A 19476-nucleotide genomic window follows, 5' to 3' on the forward strand; every position below is an offset into this window, starting at 1 on the left:
GAGAGATAGAGAGGGGAGGAGAGATACAGAGGGGAGGAAAAATAGAGAGGGGAGAGAGATAAAGAGGGGAGGAGAGATAGAGAGGGGAGGAGAGATAGAGAGGGGAGGAAAGATAGATTGAGAGAGGGGGAGAGAGGGAGAGAGAGAGGGGAGAGAGAAGAGGAGAGAGGCAGAGACAGAGACAGCTAGAAAGGGTTGAGTTGGAGAGTGATAAAGGATGAGGGAGACCTGAAGCGGCAGGCAGAAACATAGGATGTAAATAAATAGAATACCCTATTCTGTTCTATGTTAACCACCCTCCCAAACTTCCAATAGTGTTTGGAACACAATGACAACCACATTAGAAGGGCCCTCTGCAAGAACTCTCCACCACTCTTTCTGTTGCTGTTTTTTTATTCTCTCGCTCTCATACACACGCACATGCATGTTTAATTCATTTAGGCATTTATGCATGAATAAACGACGTGCACAATCTCCGACATGAAAGCTGTGAAAAGTGACATCATTGATGACATAGGCTACCATGTCCTGCAGCCACAATGTCAACTGGGCAAGCAAAGGTGAGATTCATTCAAAAAGGAACTGACTGAGCTGTATCACGGCAATATCTTCAAAATACACTATATATACAAAGGTATGTGAACACCCCTTCAAATGAGTGGATTTGGCTATTTCAGCCCCAACCGTTGCTGACAGGTGTGTAAAATCAAGCACACATCCATGCAATCTCCATAGACAAACATTGGCAGTAGAAGGGCCTTAATGAAGAGCTCAGTGACTTACAACGTGGCACTGTCATAGGATGCCACCTTTCCAACAACTCAGTTCGTCAAATTTCTACCCTGCTAGAGCTGCCCCGGTCAACTGTAAGTGCTGTTATTGTGAAGTGTAAATGTCTAGGATCAACAACGGGGATTTCTCTAAAATCCTACCGCGCGGGTGTGCGTAAGAAGTCCAGTGTTGGAGTAGAATGAGGACCGGGTGTTGTCTCTGATGTCACTCTCACGATACAGTAAACTACAGTAGCCTACAGCAGCCTACAGCAGCCTACAGTGGCCTATAGCAGCCTACAGTAGCCTACAGCAGCCTACAGTGGCCTACAGCAGCCTACAGCAGCCTACAACAGTCTACAGCAGCCTACAGTGGCCTACAGCAGCCTACAGCAGCCTACAACAGTCTACAGCAGCCTACAGTGGCCTACAGCAGCCTACAGCAGCCTACAGTGGCATATAATCAAATCCTGTCAGTGTCTTTAGATTCTAATTGGTGAATCTGCTGCCTCCCTTGCTGTGTTTAGATAGTTGGTTGACCATAACATTGTCCTCACAACTCCATCTTTTTTTCATGGCACTTGATGTTATATTTCTAGTAGATCCTGCTAGGCCCTGTGCTAAATGCAAAGTTCTAGACAAAGAAGATAAACTGAGTCAATCTGGGCTTCATTTGTTTTTTTTGCAATGGATTGCAGTTGAGTGGGTCCTCGAGTTCCAGAGGATGTAAACCTATCGGTATCTACCCTACTCGCAAAGTCATAGAAAGGTGTGGATATGGAAACGTTACAAATGTCCCCCCCCCCCCCCATCACCGTTTATCCCCCCCACCCCACCCCCTCTCACACACACCCACCCACACACTGTTTGCCTTACCCGCTCATTGGCAGTCATGCACTGTAGTTTCATCTGTTTCAGGTAGGTGGCAGTCAGTGGCATGTTGTAGTCAATGAGGTCCGGAACCAAGGAGGTTGGTCGATCATTTTCTATACAGAGAATACAGTAACACTCATACAGTAAGATCATTTCCAAAACAAACAATCAGGTAAAGCAAACTACGCATGAAGAGCTTTTTGAGTACTCCCACATGCCATTTGGGCTCCGCAACACCCCTATACTGTCTATTGGTTTTCTTTGACCAGAATGTCCATTCATCTGATCTGGTTCCTCTGATCTTAATCAGAATCAATCTCTGATTCTGGCAATTATGATAACCATGGTGGCCCTTGAGATCTGGAGTCCTGAACTGCTGTTTTAATGCTGCAACCTAAACAATGGGAAGCCCTCTGTGTTCCCCACCATGACCACTAGAGGGACCCCATGCTCCTTCTATTGGAACATCGTATTCATTATTTAGGACCTCTTGGGTCTTTGTTCCATCATTTGGCTTAATGATGGCCTCCACCTTTGATTGCCCCTAAAAATGGCTTACGAAACATTCGCAGAGACCTACGACAATATATTTTAATGACAGATTGGACACTGCGTTGAGTGTGTGAAGCCCGATGAATATGGGGCTATAAATGTACTAGCAGTCAATTCAATGGGTCATTATGTATTATGTATAGTTGCATTGCAATTCATCATTTTGACAAAGGTATTAGGAAGGTGATATGCGTTATAACAATAACCCCTTATAAAGCTTTAGAAGGCATTGTTGCTATTCAGATAATGTCAAATTGAAAGGAGTCTTTCTTATCAAACAAGACTTTAATACCTGAATAAATATATACAGTCAATTAATAAACAGGAGCCAGTAGACTGACTTGGGAGTTAGTAACCTTTGAACTCTGCAGTGCTGGGATTGATGTGCATCCTCTTCTGACACTCTCCACAGTTCATTAGGAAGCGTGTCACTGCCTCCCTGGGCAGGAAGGCGTACGTCTCCGCTATCTGTGCCAGGGGAAAGGTCAGAAGGCACAGGTCAGGGCAGGAGTAGAGGAGGCACAAACTGTTATTAAAGCCTGGGATCAGTGATTATGTTAATGCTGTGTTATCTGGGGTTGGCATGGTAAGGAAGGAATCCTTCCTCAATGATCCAACAACCTCTCTCTCTCTCTCTCTCTCTCTCTCGCTCTCTCTCTCTCTCTCCCACACATCTGCTGCTGATATCCTGACTGTTTGAATTGACCATCTACTTATTTCTGCTTTGATATCCCATGCTGGAGCTGGGGCCTTTTCTTCACCTGCTCTCTCTCTCTCAGGTGCAGCTGACTCATATATATTCCCCTCTCGCTCCCTCTCTATCTGTTTATCTCTGCCTCTCTGCCCCCACTGGCGTTTCCCTGCTAAACAAGGCGACCTTCACGTGACCATGGCAAGGCAGCAGGGATGCCCAGCTCACCCCCCCTCTCCCCCTCCCCCAGGGCAGCATAGAGGGAAAGGCCGACCAGAGGAATCTGCACTTCCCAGAAGGCCAAGGTGACAGCTCCATATTATGCCCCTGCCCCAATGGCGCTCAGTGCCTTCTCAAAAGGGTACGTGCTATGAGATGTGACAGGACCTCTCTACAGGGCAGGGGCGAGAGGTAAGAGAGGGAAATGGCCCTGGTCCCCAGGGGGTTTAACAGCCATACTCCCTAAAAAACTGTCTCACACCACAGACAAAGACCCCCCAGCTGCAGACACAGACACTCACTAGATCCTAAATACACTGGGTGAATACAGTAGGACTGGGTGAATACAGTTGCAACATAGAACAATATAATCTAGGAATGCATACGCTGTTGATGATGTGGTTTATCTATGGGCTATACTTTCATTATTTCTAATCAAATTTTATTAGTCACATGCGCTGAATACAACAGGTGTAGATCTTACAGTGAAATGCTTACTTACAAGCCCTTAACCAACAAAGCAGTTTTACCAGAAATACCTAAAAAATAAGAAATAAAGTAACAAATAATTAAAGAGCAGCAGTGAAATAACAATAGCGAGGCTACATACAGGGGGTACCGGTACAATGTGCGGGGGCACCGGTTAGTCAAGGTAATTGAGGTAATATATACATGTGGGTAGAGTTATTAAAGTGACTTATGCATAGATAATAACAGAGAGTAGCAGCAGCGTAAAAGGGTGGGTAGCCATTTGATAGTCTGGGTACATTTACATTTACATTTAAGTCATTTAGCAGACGCTCTTATCCAGAGCGACTTACAAATTGGAGCCTGGGTAGTCTGGGTAGTCTGGGTAGCCATTTGATTAGATGGTCAGCGGTCTTATGGCTTGGGGGTAGAAGCTGTTTAGAAGCCTCTTGGACCTAGACTGGCGCTCCGGTACCACTTGCCGTGTGGTAGCAGAGAGAACAGTCTATGACTAGGGTGGCTGGAGTCTTTCACAATTTGTAGGGCCTTTCTCTGACACCACCTTGTATAGAGCTCCTGGATGACAGGAAGCTTGGCCCCAGTGATGTACTGGGCCGTACGTACTACCCTCTGTAGTGCCTTGCGGTCGGAGGCCAAGCAGTTGCCATACCAGGCGTCGATGCAACCAGTCGCCATACCAGGCGTAGATGCAACCAGTAAGGATGCTCTCAATGGTGCAGCAGTAGAACCTTTGGAGGATCTGAGGACCCATGCCAAATCTTTTCAGTCTCCCGAGGGGAATAGGTTTTGTCGTGCCCTCTTCACGACTGTTTTGGTGTGCTTGGACCATGTTAGTTTGTTGGTGATGTGGACATCAAGGAACTTGAAGCTCTCAACCTGCTCCACTACGGCCCAGTCGATGAGAATGGGGGCGTGCTCGGTCCTCCTTTTCCTGTAGTCCACTATCATCTCCTTTGTCTTGATCACGTTGAGGGAGAGGTTGTTGTCCTGCCACCACACAGCCAGGTCTCTGACCTCCTCCCTATTGGCTGTCTCATCGTTGTCGGTGATCAGGCCTACAACTGTTGTGTCATCGGCAAACTTAATGATGGTGTTGGAGTCGTGCCTGGCTGTGCATTCATGAGTGAACAGGGAGAACAGGAGGGCACTGAGCACGCACCCCTGAGGGGCCCCCGTGTTAAGGATCAGCGTGGTGGATGTGTTGTTACCTACCTTTACCACCTGGGGGCGGCCTGTCAGGAAGTCTAGGATCCAGTTGCAGAGGGAGGTGTTAAGTCCCAGGGTCCTGAGCTTAGTGATGAGCTTTGAGGGCACTATGGTGTTGAACGCTGAGCTGTAGTCAATGAATAGCATTCTCACATAGGTGTTCCTTTTGTCCAGGTGTGAAAGGGCAGTGTGGAGCGCAATAGAGATTGCATCATCTGTGGATCTGTTGGGGCGGTATGCAAATTGGAATGAGTCTAGGGTTTCTGGGATAATGGTGTTGATGTGAGCCATGACCAGCCTTTCAAAGAACTTCATGGCTACAGACGTGAGTGCTACAGGTCGGTAGACATTTATACTTTTGTCTCCTGTTGAGGATGCATGGTTGCCTTAGTAACTACTGATGCTATAAATAAGAAATAGCCAGTCTATAAAATGTTTATTTTATGTGGCAGTTTCTAAGAGAATAGGAAGATGCTTTAATACAGTCTATATAGGATGCCTATTGATGAACTGATTGTTTATGTTGGCTCGGTGCCAGTCTTACTGCTTTATAGGTCTTCTTCTGGCCAGCGTGTTTAGGTGCTCTACCAGGGTCGGCACCCATCTCCACATGCATGGCATAGATGATGTCGAAGAAGTCCTCCACCACTGCCACCCTCTTCAGGGATGAGCTGTCCTGGGCCGAGCCTGCATCTGCACACTGGAAGACAGAGAGGGAAACATTCAGTACCCTGCCTGAGAAGACTAAGGCCTGTGTGTGTGTGTGTGTGTGTGTGTGCGTGCGTGCTTGCGTGCTTGCGTGCTTGTGTGTGTGTGTTTCAGTTCTCTATGGAAAAAGATCTCCCGAAACATAACAGTCATGAAAATCTGAAAATATCTGAACCCCTGAGGCTATTGGCTGATACAGGGCTCGTAGTGTGAATGTTAACAAGATGGTTTTCTTATCCCAGCATTGAGAACAGTGATGATGATTCAGCAGAGCAATATGGATCAGCACACAGGAGGGACAAATATGGAGCAGCTCAGGCTGTCCAGGACAAATCACCACAGGGTCAGCTCTACTGAGATGTCCAGTGCTACTGTCTGTGTCTAAGTAGCTCCCTGCTCTACAGGCTAGCTGCCTGTCTGTGTCTAAGTAGCTCCCTGCTCTACAGGCTGGCTGCCTGTCTGTGTCTAAGTAGCTCCCTGCTCTACAGGCTGGCTGCCTGTCTGTGTCTAAGTAGCTCCCTGCTCTACAGGCTAGCTGCCTGTCTGTGTCTAAGTAGCTCCCTGCTCTACAGGCTAGCTGCCTGTCTGTGTCTAAGTAGCTCCCTGCTCTACAGGCTAGCTGCCTGTCTGTGTCTAAGTAGCTCCCTGCTCTACAGGCTGGCTGCCTGTCTGTGTCTAAGTAGCTCCCTGCTCTACAGGCTAGCTGCCTGTCTGTGTCTAAGTAGCTCCCTGCTCTACAGGCTGGCTGCCTGTCTGTGTCTAAGTAGCTCCCTGCTCTACAGGCTAGCTGCCTGTCTGTGTCTAAGTAGCTCCCTGCTCTACAGGCTAGCTGCCTGTCTGTGTCTAAGTAGCTCCCTGCTCTACAGGCTAGCTGCCTGTCTGTGTCTAAGTAGCTCCCTGCTCTACAGGCTGGCTGCCTGTCTGTGTCTAAGTAGCTCCCTGCTCTACAGGCTGGCTGCCTGTCTGTGTCTAAGTAGCTCCCTGCTCTACAGGCTAGCTGCCTGTCTGTGTCTAAGTAGCTCCCTGATCTACAGGCTGGCTGCCTGTCTGTGTCTAAGTACGTCCCTACTCTACAGGCTAGCTTGCCTGTCTGTGTCTAAGTAGCTCCCTACTCTACAGGCTAGCTGCCTGTCTGTGTCTAAGTAGCTCCCTGCTCTACAGGCTAGCTGCCTGTCTGTGTCTAAGTAGCTCCCTGCTCTACAGGCTGGCTGCCTGTCTGTGTCTAAGTAGCTCCCTGCTCTACAGGCTGGCTGCCTGTCTGTGTCTAAGTAGCTCCCTGCTCTACAGGCTAGCTGCCTGTCTGTGTCTAAGTAGCTCCCTGCTCTACAGGCTGGCTGCCTGTCTGTGTCTAAGTAGCTCCCTGCTCTACAGGCTGGCTGCCTGTCTGTGTCTGGGGCTAGCCTAACAGAGTGTTTCCTGACAGATGTCACTGGCTCAGGCTGCTGCTTCTGGCTCTGGGTATCATCACACACCCACTGGCCAGATCAGTTGGGGCTGGGGCTAGTGTACTGCAGTGGGCCTCAATCCATCTTGTGTTCAGAGAATTAGCTGCCAGATTAGCTTCCCCTCAGCAGAGCTTCTTCATCCCTGCAGAGTCAGTCTCTCTCTCTGTTACAGACTCTGAGATTGCTCCACTGCAGAGAGAGAGAGCGGGAGAGAGGGAGAGATAGCTGCGGCTTCATTCAATGTCCCCACCAGCACCACCTCATCCCTGCAGTCAGTGTTTAAAAATAACACCCCGTCCTGTACTGTACAATGCCGACAGCTCCTCCTACAGCCAACCACCAGCATCCACCCTGCTTCCAGTGCCGCTGACCCCGTCACCATAGAAACGGCCACAATCTCTCTCTTGGGCAGGTGTGCAGGGCAGAGGGTCATGTGACACTCAGTTGGAACTCATATCGCTACGACAACGGCCTTGTTGCTTAATAGCCTACTTACCACATGGGCTTTCTTTCTTCCACCGGGTCACCACTGGGCCTTCTCTCTCTTTCTCCCTCAAGTTCTTTCTTTTCCTTGTTACATTTGTCTCTATTCTGTATTTCTTTGTTTTTCCCTCTTGTGGTGGTGTTCATTTCATCTGGTGTATCACTTCCTCAAGAAATGACTTTTATGTAAATAAATATGTGAACTGAGGTTTATGTACATGATGTATAGCCCTGAATAGAAGCTGAGGTCAATGAAACAAAAGAACGGAATATTATATACATCTAGTTAAGTCCCTGGTACACAGTACAAATGTAGGTTCCAAAAGTTGTGAGATGTCAAGGGGATGTGTTCTAGGTGGGACTCAGCGTTTCTCGAGGAGGGTCCATATTTCAGAAAGTTATGCCCGGCATCACTGAGGAATCTCATTCTTTTTATTATACTGTATATTATTTTTCTCTCCTCTGACATTTCGAATCCTGCTCCTGCTATCTGACATTTATTTAGCTCTTCCTCCTCCGACTGTGTCCTTCTCTTCCTCTCTCCCTACCTCTGTCCCGTTCGTTCTTTCTTCCCCATTCTCCCTGCTCCTGCTCTCCCAAGTGCAAGGTAAGGACCGTTGCCATGGCAACTGAAACCAGCTCACAGAGCAGGTTTGTTTTAATCCGGCCCGTCTCCTCTCTCTCTCTGTAGCCACTCTCCCTCCCTGTCAGCATGTTCTTGATGTAATAACCTAATGATAATGAAATAATAATACTAACAATCCTAATCATCATCACTCCTGTAAGGTATCATTTTCCTGATGACATCATCATTATTCAGGACAAAAATAGTGAACAGGTCCATTATTTTCAGCATACTCAGAATAGGATCCAACCTGGGACACTTGTACTTGTACTGCACCTATCCAGACATCTACCTGTGTTAGATCTGCCATTGTCCTCTCTGACACTACAACATACTGTATATCTCACTAACCAAGATTTCTATTGCTATTATTGCCTCCTATGTCCTCTTTGTTTTTCAGTGAATTGTGGTACAGCAGACAAGACTCCATCACCCTTGGCAGGAATCAACCCAGACTCAATCCAGCCATTCATTTTCCAAAAGATTTAGCATCCCTTAGAACAGGGTTTTCCAAACTCGGTCCTGGGCCCAAGGTTTTGGTTTTTGCCCTAGCATTACACAGCTTGATGATGAGTTTGTAATTTGAATCAGCTGTGTAGTACTAGGGCAATAAAAACTAAACGTGCACCCAGGGTGGGCCCATGACCGAGATTGGGAAACACTGCCTTAGAAGGGTTGCAGATTGCCAGTGAAGATAAACAGATGAACTCTTCACTTGCAACATATGCGCTCAAGGGGTAGTTTAACCATTAATTCACACAATGTGTGTGTGTGTGTGTGTGTGTGTGTGTGTGTGTGTGTGTGTGTGTGTGTGTGTGTGTGTGTGTGTGTGAGTGTGTGTGTGTGTGTGTGTGTGTGTGTGTGTGTGTGTGTGTGTGTGTGTGTGTGTGTGTGTGTGTGTGTGTGTGTGTGTGTGTGTGTGTGTGTGTCTGTCTGTGTGTGCGGCACACTCATGTTTATGTGTTTAAATGTTCGATCTGTTTATTCAGCATAGTCCACAAGGTGTATGTTACGTGGCTGGAGAAGACCAGCTGTTGAATGGTAAATATGTGGTCTCATCAGCATCAGTGTTTTACAGGAGATAGACATGTCAGCAGCCCTAATAACCATCACCAGATAAACCTATCAACACTCAACTCCAACTGTCTCTCTTCCTGTTTCCTCTCTCTCTCTCCATCTTCCCCTTTCTCCTTTTCTCCATCTTTCTAATCCCATAGGACTGCTCTCCCGAGCCACAGCATACCCCCATCCCCTGCTCTCTCTCTCTCTCTCTCTCTCTCTCTCTCTCTCTCTCTCTCTCTCTCTCTCTCTCTCTCTCTCTCTCTCTCCCTGTCCCGCTCCAAACAGCTCTGTTGCTAGGAGACTGGAGGGGTTGATTCGGCCCGGCCACCCCCACCCCCCCTGGCAGTCACACACACTAGCAGAGAGAGAGTCGCTGAGGGGAAAGGAGAGAGCGGAGGAGAGGAGCGGTCCTGCACACAGACGGTTCGGGGGGGCTGGAGGCAGCTGGGTCACACAGACAGGCCAGTAGACAGAGGAAGGGAGAAAACCACAGCAAACATCTCAAATGGAAAGGGCAATTTATCCTCAATGGAGGAGGGAGAGCAAACACTGTAAACCTCCACAGCCATTAAAATATATACAGGATTTACAGTCGTATGTTTTCACCAATACTGCCGGTAGCAATACTACAGATACAGTATAGCTCTGTGTAAATAAAATAGAAAACATATTGTGTATGATAGACTACACTACACAAGAAGAGAGCTGTAATCATACGCAGTTGGTTATGGGTGGTGGTGGCAGATAGACGGAGCCCCAACAAAAGAGGGACAGTGGGAGAAAGAAAGAGGGACAGTGGGAGAACGAAAGAGGGACAGTGGGAGAACGAAAGAGGGAATGTGGGAGAACGAAAGAGGGACAGTGGGAGAACGAAAGAGGGAATGTGGGAGAACGAAAGAGGGAATGTGGGAGAACGAAAGAGGGAATGTGGGAGAACGAAAGAGGGAATGTGGGAGAACGAAAGAGGGAATGTGGGAGAACGAAAGAGGGAATGTGGGAGAACGAAAGAGGGAATGTGGGAGAACGAAAGAGGGACAGTGGGAGAACGAAAGAGGGAATGTGGGAGAACGAAAGAGGGAATGTGGGAGAACGAAAGAGGGAATGTGGGAGAACGAAAGAGGGACAGTGGGAGAACGAAAGAGGGAATGTGGGAGAACGAAAGAGGGAATGTGGGAGAACGAAAGAGGGACAGTGGGAGAACGAAAGCGGGAAAGTGGGAGAACGAAAGAGGGAATGTGGGAGAACGAAAGAGGGACAGTGGGAGAACGAAAGCGGGAAAGTGGGAGAACGAAAGAGGGACAGTGGGAGAAAGAAAGAGGGACAGTGGGAGAACGAAAGAGGGACAGTGGGAGAACGAAAGAGGGACAGTGGGAGAAAGAAAGAGGGACATTGGGGGTAAAGGATGGCTTCGTCAACAGCACTAATTACTCTGATTATCTCATTGCAGATGTAACAACAGGTCACCTTTTAAAGTCCCATCTCCCCCTTGTAAATCCATCAGCAAGATAATGGATGCATAAATGGGAAAGCCCTGGTGTCCTCATTAGGGAGGGGGGTAGGAGGGGGGTGCAGCAGTGAGAACATACAGATGTGTCCTGCAATGCAGTTTAAAAAGGCTTTTGAAGTTTGCAATTCCCACTTTGACATTTCAGACTTTTTCCCTTATAAAAAAAAATCAGCCCCAACAAAATGTCATTAATTATAATCCACATAATAATTCACATTTTCTGTTGCTACAGGATTATTTTCCTGCTGTAGCAAACTGGCTCAAATTAAGATCCTACATATGTATAAAACATAATCTCCTTGCCCCCCTTTTTAAAACCTCTCCTCTTTCTGCCGGCCTCCTTCTTTTATTACCCCCCTTTCTCTTTTCTTCTCCCCGTTCCTTTGCACACTCTCCCTCAGTTCATAAAACCCCTTCATTAAATCCACATTAGGTCTGCCATGCTCTCCCCCTATGTCCCGTTCCCTGCCTCCCCCCCTCTCTCTCTCTCTCCTTTTCTTTCTCTCTCTCCCGCTCTCTCTCTATCTTTCTCTGTCTTTCGCACTCCCATGATGATCATTAAATGATAGAGCGTGTGACAGTCCCAATAACTCATCCAGGCCCTGACAGACCCCACCCCTCTGTTGATGTTCCATTCACCACCCCCAAACAGAACATCCTGATGTACTACACATAGGTTCTGCAATCTGGGCCTTTCATCATCTTTGTGTTATTACTATGTAATTACTACATATTTTCTATTTCTGTTACAATGTTCGGGTTGTTAAATATTGGTCCTGCTACAGCATTCAAAAAATGATAATAGCAGAGTGTAGTAGTAAGATTTAACACCGAGGCGTAAGGCTGTGTGTGTGTGTGTGTGTGTGTGTGTGTGTGTGTGTGTGTGTGTGTGTGTGTGTGTGTGTGTGTGTGTGTGTGTGTGTGTGTGTGTGTGTGCTGAGATCTAGAGCAGAGCTCAGACTCTCCCACACAGGGGGAGCCCCCAGGCCAGTTAAAAATGGTGTTAATTTATCCTCCTATGGGAGCAAAGAACTGTCTCTCCATGGCAACAGAGAGGGTGCTGAGGGGAGGAAAAACAGAGCAGCACGATCAACGACCCCCTCTTTGTACGGACACACACACACACACACACACACACACACACACACACACACACACACACACACACAGTAACATACACATTTTCACTCTCTCACACAAAAACACACACTCGCATAAGGACACACTCCAATATCAAACTCTGTGCACAGCTTATTAGAGATTCATTACAAATATATTACCAAAAGGCTAGGAACACATTGGCTTCAAATATGTAGGTCTACCGAATCCTCTTGTCCTAGAAGAGGCCTCATTCACAAAAATAAGTGGTTGCATCATCTCTCTCTGTATGTAATGTGTCTATGTGTGTCATCTACATCCAAAGCAGAGGAGCCTTGCACATCATTTATTTGAAGGGGCACTGAGGGCCAGATGCAATAACTTTCATTCTCTGTAAAATAAACTGTATAGGGATGAAGTTGAGGAGGCACTGGAGACACTCCCATATGGCCAAAGCACTGAAATAACCACAGCACGCAGTCAATCCCCCCAAAAAGTTGGTGAATTAAAGGCTTGGTTTAAGAGAGGCCTTGTTGCTGAAAAACCAACATTAAAAGAGTACATTATATCCCGTTGTACTTTTTATATTAAGGTACATTCTCCCCAATCTTGCCAGGTTGAGAGTAAAGAGCAAATTTGTGGCTTTGGTTAAGATATTTAACATTTGTAGGCCTAATAACCTATGTACAGTCATAACAAACCAACACATAGAGACTGAATAGGAGGGACAGAAAGAAAGGCTAGATTATGCTGGAGTTGTGCCATGCAAAACTGTTAGCATTAATGCAAATGTTGTTTGAATGAAAGGAGCACTATTCTTTTGACTCCGTGCCCTCCTAACAGAGGGGAGTGCTCAGGAGAGTTGGAATAATTAATCAGATAATAATGATGACATTCCTGCTCCATTTTGATGGCAGAACACAAACGTTCCCTGTCTGTCTCAGACGGGACATACTGAACCACTCCCACACCTCTCACCTGTTTCTTTCTATTGTTTTTCATCAAGTTCCAATACTCCATCCACTGGGTTACAGTTCTCCCAGAGGAAAGGTCCATAGAGCATTGTAGATGTCAATTAACCCTTTATGCCCTTTTATGACAGCACTTCCTGCAGCATCTTACACATGGAGTCCCATACCTGAGGCTGTGCTGTGTGTGTGGTGAGAAAGTCCTACCAAATCCAGATTGTGAATGAGGGATAGAGATATGTAAAGGTTTCAGTTGGCATGGCAACAAAAAAGCAACCGCTCTCATCCGTTAATATTTTTCGGTGCCATATTTAGAGCAACAAGAGAGAGATGAACACAACATTCCACTTTGAAATGGAGGGCACACCTATAGCTCAATAAATGATTATGTGTGCAAACCAGACTGTATTATATATGGTGGCAGAGTATCCGTCGGTGTACAATAAATCTCTGCTATTAATAATGTAAAACAAAAAACAAACAGGCCGATATGAATCAATGAATCTAGTAATGGTAACGTGTGAATGTACCACTACACAGTGGCCATGTCTGCAGTAGTGTATGACTGCAGAACATCTCACCGTGCTGTGGTCTAGCAATTGTTATATTCTCCTCCTCCTCTCTGTCTGGGCTCTAATCAGGACATAATGAGAGCGAAAGCAGGTTGCATCCCCACACTGAGGCCTGCTGAATTTTCTAAGCACTGCTCAGGCTCTCAGACATACAGAAGGAGAGCGAGAGAAAGGACTCAGGGATATAGACAGAGAGAAAGCGAGTGTGAAAGGGAACGAGAGAGAGAAATTCCAAACAATCCCATCAGCTGTCTGAAATGTAGTTTGCACTAGGCCCGTGCTACAAAACTCTTTAAAACCACTATTCCCTTTAGTCAGTGTCTGTCTCTTTCCGTCCACTACTGGACTATCCTGTATAACTCTCTCTGTGTTTACACCAACTGAAAAAAGGTTCCTGTCTGCCCATCAACTACTAGCCATGCAATCCTTGCCCCCACCCCCAACCAACCTCCCCCTCATTTAGCCCCCCTGCCTGCGCCCTCAGTGAAACTTGGCACACTCCAGGAGCAGCTGCAGAGGGGCCGCCACACTCTGAAAACACGCCCCCCACCACACAGGAGGGGCACTGAGGGCGTTGGGCGTTGTGGTTTTGTACTCTCTCTCTCTCTGTGTGTGTGTGTGTGTGTGTGTGTGTGTGTGTGTGTGTGTGTGTGTGTGTGTGTGTGTGTGTGTGTGTGTGTGTGTTCATTAATTCAGATTACGGTAGCATTTACTTTTTTACAGTATAAAACAATCAATTTCACAGTATTGTACTGTGTCATTACACAGTACTTGCTTTGAAACCATATTTATATTACAGTAGGTGTAGTGTGATACAAAATACAGAATTTGACTTGCCACCGAGCTGCCTGTAAATGACTTTCAAATTCATGGTAACCCCTTTACAGTGTACCCAATCTCTGTATCTTGTACGCATTAATATTTGGGTGGCACAGTGGTATAGGCTTCAAGCGGACAGTGAGAGAATGAAGAAGAAGAGAGAGAGAGATCTGAGGACTGATACACTATCTACCACTCAGCAACGGAACAGTCAAAGACAACATACTGACAGACAAGAGAACACACACAAACCACCTCCACACTCACATTGATACACATTGACCGTTCTTGCATCTAATTGCACCTCTACTTCACTATTTGACTTTCCACTTCCCACTTTAATTAATGATGAAATGACTGCCTTGTGTTTGCTTTTGTTGTTCTGTTTGTTGTCTAGTTTTGCACAAGTGGGGGTTGGACATGGGGGAGTCCCCTGCTGTGTCCCATCAATGACTAGAGGTACATACTATTCAGGAATAGTTTCCTTCTATCTAGTAGAACTATAAATCACATATAGGCCTCTTTAACATCATTTGCATACTATTCTCAGGTATGCATGGTAGAAGTAGAAAACAGTGTCCTGCCCAGGCGCTAACCTTTTATTACCGTCCCTCACAGAGTGACATCAGCTATTTCTGGGTTTGTGCCTTGGACATAAATCTGTGTCAAAACAAAAGGCTTTTGCCCACAAGCAATGTAAAATGGATAAAGTGTCGAAAACTGAGACATTTCAGAACTATAATATGACATAATGAAAAGTAAAGCGTAGATTAATACCTGTGCGTAATAAATGTCGTAGTGAACACAAAAGGCTATTTATCGCTCCATCATCCAAGATACAAAAAATAAAGAAAAACTTAACTAAATCGCCAACTCTAGATGCACCTGCCAAGAGTCTTTATCATGAGAAACTATCTAACCTATTGGACCAGGTGCAGTTAGGTATTTCAGCCCAAAAAATAAAGGCTACACATTAACACAGGTAAAACACCTGAGAAAGGATCGATCAAATAATCCACACCTCAATCCAATAAACCACACCTCAGCGGTGCTGATATTCAAAACTGTTCTTGTAATTTGAGTCTGTTGTTCACACTAATCTTGAGGGTCCTTGGAGAGCTTGTCCCAACACCATGGTGGGGGTTGATGTGATTACCCTGAAGGCATCATAGAAAATGGTGTCCGTCTCAACTGGCAATGAACAAACACACACACAACCTCTATCCTGTGCCTATAAAGAGTGTTTTCTTCAACTTTGGTCAATCAGCCTAGATAATCAATGTATCAGATAGGATATTCATCCGTCTACATTTCCAACCCCAAGTAGCCTACGTAAATAAATCATTTACAATTTCACCTCAGATTAACACATGATTAACAGAATTGTAATACATTTAAGATATATGAACAAACACACACACAACCTCTATCCTGTGCCTATAAAGAGTGTTTTCTTCAACTTTGGTCAATCAGCCTAGATAATCAATGTATCAGATAGGATATTCATCCGTCTACATTTCCAACCCTAAGTAGCCTACGTAAATAAATCATTTACAATTTCACCTCAGATTAACACATGATTAACAGAATTGTAATACATTTAAGATATATTGCACGAGATTATCATATGGTGAAATCATTCAAATGTCAATTCTAAGCAGCAGTGGTTTTAACTTTGATAGAGGGAGGATGCCGCTTTATTCATCTGCCTTCTCTTTTGTTCCCACCGGAGACCCTCACAGGGATCAAATACGCACGGTGGTTTTACGTCCAACATAGTACAAATGCAATATATCCCTTTTATTTATTTATAAGCACACATCAAAATCGAACGTTTTATGAATGTGGATAAATGCACTAAGTCATAAAAAGACATGCAAGTGTAGGAACTATGCAGGTATGATTGGTTACCAGAGCAACGAGTGTCTGTGGAACGATCCGCATCTATCCTGCACTGGGCAATGTAAAGTTGCGGGGTGCACACATAACTACGCGGATTGACACCGTGGATAGTTTTGCTTTCATAGCATGTGCACGTAAGTTATTGTATTCTTGTCAATATAAATTACTGTTTGTCAGTTAGTACAAGACATTAGAACGAAAAAAGAATGTGTGGTGCTGCGCATTTAGCCATCCCTATGGATAGCCGGATGGATTTTGTGGATTTATGCTATAGGGCTATTATACGAGGTAAAGGGGAACATGATCAATTATTTTGTTCATCTATAAACCCTCACCTCCCCCTTCCATACAATGTCCTCCTCTAGGGGATACACCAAGCACCCCGGCATCCCCACAATTTGGGCACACCGCTCGCTGGCACCCAATGTATGCGCGCACACTCAATTGTCCTACATGTCAGGAGTCTGGACAAGACGTACTTTTTATCATTATGTTGTGAATGGGCTATTAACTCATAAATACTGCTTAGTAGCATAGCGTTCCGTTGACAGGACATTAAACGAATCATTTGCCAGACGACCACAGAATGATACCCCACACTGGCGATGTTGCTTCTATAGGCACCGGCGTTGCTATGGCAGCTGGGGATGGGAGTGTGACTGCTCTGTTGAAAGGATGAGAGTCGGTCAAACCGATCTTTCTGTGAATAGGGGGAAAGCCAAACGCTGAAAAGTTGTAATCAAATAGGTTATGACAGGTGCATGTGGTTGTGGTGAAATCGAATCGGTTTCATTGACGATAACGGGACGTCTCATGCGCGCGCGCGCGCAAACACACACACACACACACACACACACACACACACACACACTTTACCGTTGACTTGACTGGGACATATAGGACGGGCTTCCCTGACGCTCCTTTCTTGTGCTCTCCCAGAATGTTGCTCCCGACCTGAAACCCTTTCGACTTCACCCAGAATTTGAATTTGGCATTGATGTGGCTATTGTCGACATACATGCCGTCCGATTCTTCGTTTTGCAACAGTGTCTGCATGATTTTGTTGTATTTTCGCCGGGTGACGGTCTTTGTTTTACCCGAGTCCCCATATGTCCGGAGGCACCAGTCCTGAAATTCACTGAACATCTCCGCTCCTAAAACGACGGGACTCCGGCTCCTTTTCGTTACATCCGTGCACGATGATTTTTTTGTTGCCATAGCGTTCGATCTTATAACCCGTTTGGCTCTTCAAATAATAAAATAGCTATTATGCAGGTTTCCCCCTCCTCTCCCGTCCCGCGTCGAGGAGGATGGTTCCGCAACTACGATGGCTTTCTCCCTTTCCTTGTCAGCTGGAATAAAGGCGTAGGAAACTGATTCGGGCAGCCGCACACCTGTTTGCAGAGACTATTCGCCTGCTGTCCCGAACCGCAACGGCAAAATGTCACTTGCTCACATCATCCGCTGAGAAACGGAGGGAGGGGGGCTGTCCTATAGAGCGGGTATCTCCCACCTGTGCGCAAACGGTCTCTTGACTGGAGGCTGAGATATGGAGAGAAAAAATACAGTGCTGCTCACCAAACAACAAAGAACACAGGGGAAGCATAGATGGAAAAATACGTTGAACTGTGGTTGTCTATTGACTTACTTTTAGACATTCGACACCATTTTTAGTCAGAGCTGATGCAGAATCAAGTGAAAATCGTGGCAATTCTCAAACATTTAGGCCTAATCGGTATTGAGCCATGTAGGCTATCTGAGCATCAATCACGCGCACCGCAACCTTGCGCAACGGGGGTTGTTTCCCTGCTTCCCACCTGTTTGAATGGGACCTGCGCGTGCACCAGCCTGAACCGACTCGGACGTTCCGTCGAAATATATATTCTCAAATAAGCAATAGGATATAAAGACGATAATCGAAAACCAAACATTTTAGGCTAATTTAAATGCGTTTTCTGGAAGGGAATGGTCGATTACAAAGCGCACGATAGGCAGTAGCCTAATCGTAGAGAGAAAATGTCCGATAGCCTACACAAACGACGCCGGTGCTCCAATGTGGATTTTCCTCAAATATGAATATGACATATTACACCCTGGGCATTTGGTGGTCATGAAAAAAACAGCCTCTCCACTTGCAAAAAGAAACTGACATGAGGCCCGGTCTGGACATAATACTAAATTGTAGGCCTTAAAATATTATATCACATGTGCATCTGACCCCCCCAATCAACTCTGTCTTTCTGTGTGCTATTCCACCCACATTGACACAAAGAAAATCCAAGGCGTTCAATATACTCAAATCTGAGTCGAAATGCTCTTTAGGCTCTCTGGCATCTTTTTAATGTGTCACTGTGCTCTGTGTAGGTCTACATTTTAGCATGCCTGTCTAGTGTCCTATATTGTTCCCCTGTGTGTTCTCTGTACCCATATGTGTGTGAGTTCTCCTGGCCTCTGTGTAGGACCATGCTGGGACTGCTGCTGGTGGTGACTGCTGCTGTTGCCATGACAGCAGCACAGCAGAGGCTCCAGCTGTGCAGAGCAGAGTGGAGGGTGAGTGGGATGCCCCATCCTCATCTCTCCATCCTCCCTCTCTGACTCACAATGGAATTCTGGACAATAGTCCCACCCCTATGCTCTCACTTCCTCATCCTCACACTGAATAATGACCAGCTTCAGCGGAATCAATAGGTCCCAGGCCAAGCAAAAATGTGTTTGTGTGTGTGAATTACCCAGCCCCACACAGATGAGGCAATTTATTTTAGTTTCATAATGTGGTATTTGATAGGTATCTCTCTGGAAGGACTGGCTTGCATTAGTGATGGGTGAGTGGATTAGCTAGCCCACTGAAAGGTCCGGCTCAAGGCTACATAAGTCCCGGCATCTGCCGGGGACATGATTTGAGTAGAAATGTTCGGCTGTTTCCCGTTTCACAGTTTTTGTTGTTTGCTGACTCTTGATGCCACGGGAACAGTGAAGTAAATGCTACTCAAACTGACAAACTTCATAATCAAAGGAACAAATGTGTGTGGGATTGGTTTATTTGAACCTCAGATTAATTTGGATCAAACATATAGGCACACCATCACTGAGCACCGACATGGGTATGCATGCATACACAACACATACACACACACACACACACTAACTCTCTCTCTCTCACACACACACACACACACACACACACACACACACACACACACGCACGCACGCACACACACACACACACACACACACACACACGCACACGCACACACACACACACACCACACACACTCACACTCACACACACACACTCTGTGCAGGCTTTTACTCCAGCCCAGCCCAGCACTAACACCAACACCAACCTTTGGGCCAGTACTTGGCAGTGCAACAGCTCTAGTTTACGGTGTCTGAGGCAGCGAGAGAGAGAAAGAGAGAGAGGAGAGAGCGTCACTGAGATGGACAGAGACAGAGACAGAGAGTGTGAGACTGAATGAGAGAATAAGAG

General features: G+C 46.1%; 1 protein-coding gene across 1 annotated transcript in view; it reads right to left on the bottom strand.

Moving 5' to 3' along the window:
* LOC106567217 (nucleolar protein 4-like) overlaps positions 1–17804 on the bottom strand; it is a 29386-nt gene extending 11582 nt beyond the window's left edge. The window contains exons 1-4 of the mRNA XM_045693222.2: positions 16866–17804; positions 5345–5500; positions 2552–2663; positions 1647–1756 (exon numbers count right to left, since the gene is read on the bottom strand). Coding sequence (XP_045549178.2) covers positions 1647–1756; positions 2552–2663; positions 5345–5500; positions 16866–17207 — 720 coding nt within the window. The 5' untranslated portion in view covers positions 17208–17804. The remainder of the gene's footprint in view (positions 1–1646; positions 1757–2551; positions 2664–5344; positions 5501–16865) is intronic.
* Between the last annotated feature and the right edge of the window lie 1672 nt (positions 17805–19476).

The sequence above is a fragment of the Salmo salar genome, chromosome 13, assembly GCF_965601325.2.
Source record: "Salmo salar chromosome 13, fSalSal1, whole genome shotgun sequence".
In the NCBI taxonomy this organism is placed as follows: domain Eukaryota; kingdom Metazoa; phylum Chordata; class Actinopteri; order Salmoniformes; family Salmonidae; genus Salmo; species Salmo salar.